We start from the raw sequence: 9,787 nt of genomic DNA, 5'->3' as shown, positions 1-9,787 counted from the left end.
CTGGCCAGCCGGGGCACCTGATGGAGGGGAAGGGAACTGGTTGGAATAACGTGTTCCTTCCACGCGCTACGTCCAACCAGGGAAACTCTCCCCTGTCAGGTGACAAGAAGGTCAGTTGGCTCTCATGCATTGAAGGAGGCATGAGCTCGGCCCTGGCCTCCCTAGGTTGGCAGAGGGAAGGTAGTGCCCAGGATTACATAGACAATTGGCACTGGGTGTAAAAAATGGGGTTACAAAGTCGTGGGATAAAAAAAGTAGGGCATTAATTTACGAAAAACACAAGTTAAATTATGGAGATAAGAGGTTTTTGCCCGACAGCAACAATATATCTGTTTGGCCGATACATTGGCTATTATTTAACCTTTTTTTGCCCATGTGGTAAACCCTGGTTTAAAACAAATGTAGTGTAGTAGTAATGTATGGATTGTATGTCGTCAGCAGTGATAGTAATGTATGGACTGTTTGTCCTCAGCAGTGATAGTAATGTATGGACTGTTTGTCCTCAGCAGTGATAGTAACGTATGGACTGTTTGTCCTCAGCAGTGATAGTAATGTATGGACTGTTTGTCCTCAGCAGTGATAGTAATGTATGGACTGTTTGTCCTCAGCAGTGATAGTAATGTATGGACTGTTTGTCCTCAGCAGTGATAGTAATGTATGGACTGTTTGTCCTCAGCAGTGATAGTAATGTATGGACTGTTTGTCCTCAGCAGTGATAGTAATGTATGGACTGTTTGTCATCAGCAGTGATAGTAATGTATGGACTGTTTGTCATCAGCAGTGATAGTAATGTATGGACTGTTTGTCCTCAGCAGTGATAGTAATGTATGGACTGTTTGTCATCAGCCGTGATGGAGCCAAGGCCAGTATCGCCATGCAGAACAACAGCGGTCAGATCACCTTTGAAGCCTTCCCTCTTCTCACCCGGGTGGACATCTGGGTGGAGGCCGCCAACGCTTTGGGGAAAGCCGACTCGGAACACCTGGCTGTGGAAGACGCCTATCACTTCGGTAAGTCGGCTGTTTGTTGCGTCCAGTTTCTGTCCCCTCGGACCCAAAAAACAAAAAATGCTAAATGATTTGATAGTTGGGAACCTTACGGGTCTGTAACTCTGAGAGGGTACAAATGGATTTAGGTCTATTTGAATCCATTTGTACACTCTCAGAGGTAAAGTATAATTCTGTATAATGGCACTTTGGTAGAGGTTTGGGTTGTGCAGTTACCTTGGCCTGATGTAACTTCAAATATCGGTGAGATATCTTCAATGGTTGATTAGAAATTGATAATCCAAAATGTTCCACTCATTGACATAAGGGCCCGTTCACACTGAGCACTATAACGGTACCTCTAACTATATCGTTCACCATTGTATTTGATATAGTTGTTGTGTGAACTCTTCCATTCTTTTTACCACATAAATGAACGCAAACAGAGCTCATTCTGACAATATATATATAACATCACAAAACCCAGCACAGCATTTCTATTAAATACAAAACTCAACTTCCTGTTGATTTTACCTATTTGATCGGACTGGGGGAGGGTGATATTTGTCATTGCACGTACTCCTACGGGCTGGGGCGGCACCTGTCAGCAGGGAGTGTTGGGCGGGAGGAGTAGGACGAAGTCTCTACGTCCTCCCGGTGGGGGCTCCTCACTGGCAGGTTTAGGATACAGAAAAAACACACAAATGTGTGTAGAGAGGATTAATTGGCATAATGACTAAATTGGGGAGAAAAGGGGGGCCCGGTCACCAGCCCAGTAAGAATTTAATACTTTAAATATCAATACGTCATACGAGGCAACAAAAAAAAACATTTTTTTTTTCAGTGGTAGTTCACGGAGAGAGAGGATGTTTGTCCAACCAAGCAACCGCAATGGGCGTGAAGAGGGTTGGGACTTACTTGACGACAGGGTCAATTCATTCCGTCTGGATCTAACACGCACCTTTTTTCTTGCAGTGAAAACAAATCCTCCTCAAGACCTGGAATTTATCTCGGAGAATGTGTACCCGACGTCCCTTCTGATGACCTGGACACGGCCGATGTTAGACATGACACTGAAGTATCAGATCCGATACTGCCCAGTATGTTCCGCACACTGGACCGAGGTCGAGGTGAGTTACAGCTTCACTCATGTTTATGAAACGTTTTGAAAAGTTAAACCATTTAGACCCAGCAAGCCTATACGTTGTTAGACGTTTCAACCCGGGAAAGCATCTGTGTCATTTTAGTTGTTACTATATATCGTCACTGTTGGTAGACACCTCTTATCTCCCAGTTTCAAATGTGTATGTTTCATTTTACGCTCTCAAGACAGCATGGAATTGTGGACAACATTTTATCCAACGATAACAAAATATTCTAAGTGTTGGTATGAGAGGCTCAAATACAGAATAAATAAGGGTCCTTGATATGAAAGGGGTTGAAAACCAATGCTAACTGTTGTGAGCACCAAAACACCAAACGATACAACAGTGATTATGGGTCCTAGTTTGAGCATCAGAAGATGCACAATATGAAAAACAGAGGATGAAATGTTTTGCTGCTGTACGGGTTTATAGAAAGACTGTGGTGTTATAGACCAACCTCAAAGTGGGGTCCAGGGACCCCCAGGAGTCCTTGAGGAGGCGCCAGGGGGTCCCCAGTAAAATGAGTTAATATAGCATCAAAATGAGTGTAACCACTTTAACCCTATATACAGTACAGTACATTGATGCGTCGTGAGCTTGTAGATCAGCTATTTTCAAAAGAACTTGAAAGAATGTGGGAATAGCCTACATTGGGGGTCTTGGCCAAATGCATATTAACTCATTCACTGCCATAGGACGACTTTGACGATTTTTTCCCCAAAGGCCCCACCCTGGCCAAGACCTGGGATGTTGGTTGTCTAGGAAGTTGATAACCGGAAATGGTTGAATTTGGCGGAAGTACCGCCCAAGGAAATGACATTGATGCTTTACAAATCTGTTAACATTCTCCGTGAATGAAACGAGTGTTGTGATTGGTCAAAAAATATCATTTCCGGGGGAAACGGAAATCCTGTCCACTCAGGACTTCCTAGACACTTGCTGCTTTAGGTCGTGACCAGGCTGTTCTTTTTGCAGATGAGTGAGGCTGGGACCGAGGTTACAAAGGCCCAGACTGCCAAGGACGACTTTGACTTTTTTGTTTTTTTCGGAAAAAATATATATAAAAAAATATATTTTATTGTCTCCGCCAGGCCGAAAGGCATGGCGAGAGAGTATGTTTTGCACAGCTAATCTCCGGCACCATTGGCGTGATTGCAGTGAAACTGTGCACACACACTCCCTGGATGCCAATTCAGAACCTCTGCCCCAAACGTTTCACATGGGTCTTTTATAGCGCCACCAGGAGGCCGATTTGGGCAAAACACATTTGTTGAGAGTACTCCCACAGATTGTGTCCAAAGATCCCACAAATCAGTACACAGTGGCCCTCATTTATCAACGCAGCGTATAAACCGGCGTATATTTTTCCATATATTCGGCCGTACACCAACGTCGCATTTATCAACGAATCCTATACAGCCGATCCGAGCGTACATTTGGTCCCAGCTTTGATAAATCTCACGTCTGAAAACGAGCGTCATTTAAATAACACGCCCTTAAACATTCTGGAAACACCCCGATTTTACGTCATGAAGAACCGAAAAAATCGCGCTGACATTTTTTTTTTCTTCACGGAAGCACAGTGAAACCCCCCGTGATTAGCAACCACCAGGGGATCAATCATACTGGAGATAAATATTCTGTGACTACTTTAAATGGTAAGAAAATCGAAAAATCGCTGGCAGTGGATGATTTATTTATTTATTTATTTATTTATTTATTCTGGCTGTGAATGAGTTAACCTGGGTTGTCCTTGACATGAAAAAAAGTTTCAGAACCACTAGTCTCTAGATCACTAGTTGACGTGTAATGGCGTTGTTTTTGGTTGGTGGTTGATATTCAGGTTCCCCTGGAAGACAACCACTTTTTCAGACTGGATTCCCTCAGACCAGACACCAGATACGTGTGTCAGGTCCGATGTAAACTCCACATGGGCTATGGATACTGGAGCGACTGGAGCAACAATATCACCACCAGTACACCAGAGGACAGTAAGTATCATTTGTGGATTTATGGTTGGTATTGTTGCAGTTTTTAGATAACATTTTTTTAAATTCATGTTAAAGTGACGTTATGTAATTTATTGGACTACAAATGAGCCAAAAATAGCCGATGGACAAGCTCACATTGCGACGTGTTGTGAGCTTGTAGATCTGCAATTTTTGATGAAGACTAAAACTAAGGACATCTCTATGATTTGAGTTATTTTTTTAAATACATAATACAGTTTCAGTTCCCATTTGTTTTGTAAAGCTTTGTTTTTATTTTTTGTTTTAGTTAACAAAAACAATGTATTAAAAAAAATATATATATTTCCCCCTGTCCAGAACCTAAAAGTCCACCAGATGTATGGAGGATCATTACTCCTGGGGATTCTGGAAACAAACGCAGAGTTGAAGTCATTTCTAAAGTAAATGAATCAATCTAGCTAATAAGTGGGAACAATGTTTATGTCTGTTTTTCACTCATCAGACAAAGCTTCTTATGTCAAATACTGGCAGAGGAAGAAATGGCTGTCATGGCTTTTATTTAAGCACAGATTTTTAATTAGGCATGTATCATTCTCTTCTGTGCCTCCACACACACACACACACACACACACACACACACACACACACACACACACACACACACACACACACACACACACACACACACACACACACACACACACACACACACACTGCAGGGCGGAACATGCCAACTGATTGTGAGATCACAAAGGAGTTGCTACTTACAGTATTGCTTGCGATTGGACAAGTTGAATCTTTTGCAACACAAGCGCGTTGCTCACATGAATCTGACATTGTAACGTCCCATTGAAACATACATGTCTCTCTCTCTCTCTCTCTCACAAACACGCACAGACACACACACAGACACACATAGACACACACACAAACTACATAGTCTAGTAATCCGTCATTTATTTTACCACACGCACCTGTGAGAGAGAGAGAGAGGGAGAGACAGAAATAGAGAGAGCGAACGGGAGAAAGGGAATAGCTATCACGAGTATACAATATAAAACGACAACGGTTAAACATCTCTACTCATCACCTTGATGTGGACTGTCACTGTCCACTGTTTACTGTGCTGTTGCAGAATAAGTGGGTAAACCAGTACACGCTAAAAAAAAAAAAAAAACGCGGTGCGCTCATTTTTCCGGCGCAGGAGGCCACGTCCCTTTCAGACTATATAGACCACCGAAGTCCTGACGTCACTCGTTCATCCCCAGGTTCGTAAAGTAATTTCTCTATGGAGAATAACATTGGGTCATCATAGAATCGTCTCATATAAGAGTTGTGGTCCAAAAATAAACAAACTGTCTCGGCGATATTGTCAGAGAGGAGTTTCTGTATAGTTTATGATAGTCAGTCACTTATATTTGATACAGTCTGTTTCTGGCGAAGATTTAACTAATTCGGCGGAAGTAACATTATCGTTTTCTCACCGTCAGTTGATGCTTCATATCCATAAGAGTCAAACCGCCGGGGTCATTTGTTTATTTTTGGAACACAGTTCTTATTTGACGCGATATTAAATACGTCTATGGGATTCAGAATGGGGGTGGAAAACTGCGAACCAGGTAGACTAACAAAGGATGTGTAAATGACGTCAGACTTCGGTGGTCTATAAGCTCCCCGAGGGAAACGTCCCCCGGCTGCCGGGGCAAAAGGCGTCCTCGAGGTCGGGGCAGCGGGTCAGTGGTGATTAGCGGGCCGTCGTTATCGTTTTCTTTTTTTTTTGCCAGGGCCGCCCGTGCACTAAACCAGGGGTCTTCAACGTTTTCAGGCCAAGGACCCCCTAGCTGAGAGAGAGATGAAGCAGGGACCCCCTACTCTATATTGTATAAAATTGTGTTTCAGATTCAAGTTTTTTTTTTACTTGGTCTGCTATTTTTCCCCTCTACACCTATAGCCTCTCTGCCAAAAATAGCAGATCTACTTGTAGATCTGCTATTTTCGGCTAATGTTCCCCTCAGAAAAGGAATTCTAGGGTTCAAGTGGTTAATGTAAAAAAACTAAATCCAATCACACAAAGATTCGGCGGACCCCTATAGTAGCTCTGAGGACCCCCTAGGGGTCCCGGACCCCCTGTTGAAGACCCCTGCACTAAACTATAATGTGGGGTGACTCCTTTTCACATGGTTTCACAAATCACAGATTGGGACTCGGCCTGACAAAACATTTTTCAGTCGTGAGATTTTATTTTTGTTTAATTCCATGTACCTGCCTTTTGTCTTGGGTAGGATCCTGTGTTGTCCAACGGGAAAATCCGAAGCTTTGACATAAGGGTCCATGACTTGGAGTGGGAGAGCGTGGCGGTCAACCGCACGGATTCCAGCCACTGCTCCGCTGAGAGGGAAATCACCGTCATCAAGGAGCTGGAGCTGGAGCTCCTTGATGACGCTCACATTGAAGTCATCGCCCGCAACGCCATGGGAAAGTCTCCCAAAGCAACCATGCTCATCACTAGACAGGCACAGAGTAGGTGTTCTCATGTGTCAACATTACCTTAACACCTTGGTTGTGGGCAGTGGTGTAAAGTAACTAAGTACATTTACTCAAGTACTGCACTTAAGTGCAATTTTGAGGTGTTTTTTTTACTTTACTGGAGTAGGGGAGGAGGAGGGTGATATTGGTCATTGCACATACTCCTACGGAGTGGGGCGGCACCTGTCAGCGGGGAGTGTTGGGCGGGAGGAGTAGGACGGAGGCTCTACGTCCTCCCGGTGGGGGCTCCTCACTGGCAGATGAGCCAGTATGATACAACAGCAGTGACAACACACATGTGTGCGGGGGGAATTAATTGGCTTTTTTAGAAACGGCCTCAGGTCGTTTAAATCGTTAGTCGCAATTATTCGTGTGAGAATTAATCATCAAGTAAAATATCAACATCGTGACCGCCCAGTGTGTCTGTGTCTGTGTGTGTGTGTGTGTGTGTGTGTGTGTGTGTGTGTGTCTGTGTGTGTCTGTGTGTGTCTGTCTGTCTGTCTGTCTGTCTGTCTGTCTGTCTGTCTGTCTGTCTGTCTGTCTGTCTGTCTGTCTGTGTGTGTGTGTGTGTGCTTGTGCGTGCGTGTGTGTGTGTGTGTGTGTGTGTGTGTGTGCGCGCGTGTTTTCAGAGCTGCCTGCTGTGGGCGGGCTGACGTTTTCCGGTAACGGCGACACCCTGCGGGTGGAGTGGCAGCCCCCCACCCTGACGCCGGACCCTCACAGGTACAACGTGACCCACAACGTGACCCACAACGTGACCCACTACGTGACCCACAACGTGACCCACAACGTGACCCACTATGTGACCCACTACGTGGTGGAGTGGGTGGCGGCCGGTGGCGGACAGCTGGACTGGCAGAGAGAGCTGGTAAACGTCACCAGAACTAATATCAGAGGTGATGATGATGATGATGAAAATATTAATGTGTAACATATGGTTTGCGGTCGGGTGGAAACCTCATGTCCAAAACTGATGAAAATACAAACATACACATTTTTTATATGGAGATACAAAGTTTCTGTCCGACTGTCACTGCAACAATATGTCATTTTATTTATTGATTTTCCATTTCAGAATCCATGTCCAAGGCCTTTACTTATTTTTGTTTATTCTGATATACAAGCTTATCTTCAGATTCTGATCTATTCATATCTAAAGCTCACAACATGTCACATAGCGACACGTTGAGTTTATAGGTCTTCTTTTTAAATGTATAATTTTTTATTAAAATCACAGTTATTTCTATTAACTTTTGCAGCCCTCCTGTAATGGTTGACATGGCAGTAACCTTTTTTTTAATGTGACCATTAGGTGACCTGGAGAAGTTCAAGTGCTACAACATTTCGGTGTATCCTCTGTACAACTCTGGATGGGTGGGACCAGCCAGGACCGAAGCTGCCTATCTGGAACAAGGAGGTGAGGGGTGACATTTGATGACTGCTGTCACCATCTTTGGCTGTCAGTCACCATCAGTACATTTTACTTCATGTTCTTTTGCATCAGGTCATTGTAATGATCATTAGACTCAGACCACTACTCCAAGATGCCCAGAACATCTTATCATGAGTTTGCATACTTGGGCACTTCACGTTTCAAATCACGTCTTTGAAAAAACCCTCCTGTTGGTGCTTACACTGAATGTTCGGCAAACAACGTTTTCAAGACATGAACATAAACAAAACCATATTCATCCACGAGGGCTGGAATGCCAGAACATCTATTTTAGATGTCTTTGCCTTTTTCTTCTCTGAGCCAGAACTGTGTGATTGCACAATCATTGTGAGCTGGTGTTTGACGTAGGCTAACATGCTTAAAGGTGTACACAAAACTAAAGATTATAAACTGCGCTATTAGGAGGAAGGATCATGTGCAGGAATTAATTTGCATATAGATGCGAGGGGACTTAAATTAATTCTCTACATTTATTTTAATGTTATTTTAAAAGAAAAATCCTCTCTCTCTCACACTTATGCCATTGTGGCAGTGATCACCCTCCCCTGTGCCTAAGGTTCCCTAGTCCAGAAGTTGGTGGGATTAGATTTGAGTTTATATGTTGCATTGCATTACAATGCAAAATGTCAACACACATAAAACCCTCCAATGGTAATTTACTGTACCATCGGAGGGTTATATGTGTGTTGACATGTTTCATTGCATTACCATTGGGTTATATCTTTCTTTACGTTTCATTGCAGTGCCATTGGGTTATATCTTTCTTTACGTTTCATTGCAGTGCCATTGGAGGGACCCTCGGTGACGGTGAGGCTAAAGGCAAAGCCCGGGAGCACAGAGGTAGTGTTGGAGTGGAAGGACATCCCTGAAGACAAACGACGTGGTTTCATCACCAACTACACCGTCTTCTACTCCACGGGACATGGGGACGAGAAAGGTAGGTTTATAAGCTAGTTCAGTGACCCTGAACCTTTCGAATTTTAAGGACCCCCAGTTTGATATACATTACTAGACCACAGACCCCCATTTGATAACATGTTTAATCTACACTGTTACTTTAGATTAGATTAGCGAACATAGGGTGCTTGCTGTAAATGTACAATGGTTTTCAAAGAAAAAAAGGGTTCCAGGGGGTCCCCAGCAAAATGTGTTAATCACAATCATTTGAACCACTTTGTCTATTTCTATGTTGGCTGTTCAAAAATAGCAGATGTACAAGCTTGTACTTCTGCCATTTTTGAAAAATCTTGAAAATGTTCAGAAAACGTTTAAAAAAAAAAGACAAATCATCTCTTCTGGGACAAAACACAAAACATTTTCAGATGGGGGGCCTGTGGCCAAATACATATTAATTTGGGGGTCCTTGCCATGAAAAAGTTTGAGAACTAGTGCCCTTACTGTATATTGTATTGTACCCTATGTGTTTGTCCTGTGTGTGTGTGTGTGTGTGTGTGTGTGTGTGTGTGTGTGTGTGTGTGTGTGTGTGTGTGTGTGTGTGTGTGTGTGTGTGTGTGCAGAGATAATGGTGTCAGCAGACACACACTCGTACCAGCTGACCTCGCTGTTGAGCAACACCACGTACATAGCCTGGATCATGGCCTCCACAGAGCGGGGTGCGGTCAATGGCACCGAGTACTCCTTCAGCATTCATACTGTGAAATACGGTGAGTGGGCGGAGCTGGTCCGAGGCTGGGCAATTAACCCAAA

The 9,787-nt window shown here is 43.6% G+C and overlaps 1 protein-coding gene across 1 annotated transcript; it reads left to right on the top strand.

Moving 5' to 3' along the window:
• Window positions 1-2,053: 2,053 nt before the first annotated feature.
• LOC311034126 (interleukin-6 receptor subunit beta-like) lies at window positions 2,054-8,635 on the top strand (the record flags this gene model as incomplete). The annotated part of the gene is made up of 8 exons (XM_084041873.1): window positions 2,054-2,116; window positions 3,975-4,122; window positions 4,459-4,541; window positions 6,384-6,621; window positions 7,257-7,366; window positions 7,439-7,523; window positions 7,940-8,044; window positions 8,613-8,635. The coding sequence occupies 8 exons, from the start codon at window positions 2,054-2,056 to the stop codon at window positions 8,633-8,635; spliced, it is 855 nt and encodes a 284-aa protein (XP_083897999.1).
• Window positions 8,636-9,787: the final 1,152 nt, after the last annotated feature.

The sequence above is a fragment of the Gymnoscopelus microlampas genome (genome assembly GCF_963454915.1).
Source record: "Gymnoscopelus microlampas genome assembly, chromosome: 18".
In the NCBI taxonomy this organism is placed as follows: domain Eukaryota; kingdom Metazoa; phylum Chordata; class Actinopteri; order Myctophiformes; family Myctophidae; genus Gymnoscopelus; species Gymnoscopelus microlampas.
The sequence above is the reverse complement of the archived record's forward strand: the minus strand, read 5'-3'. Positions and strand labels throughout refer to the sequence as shown.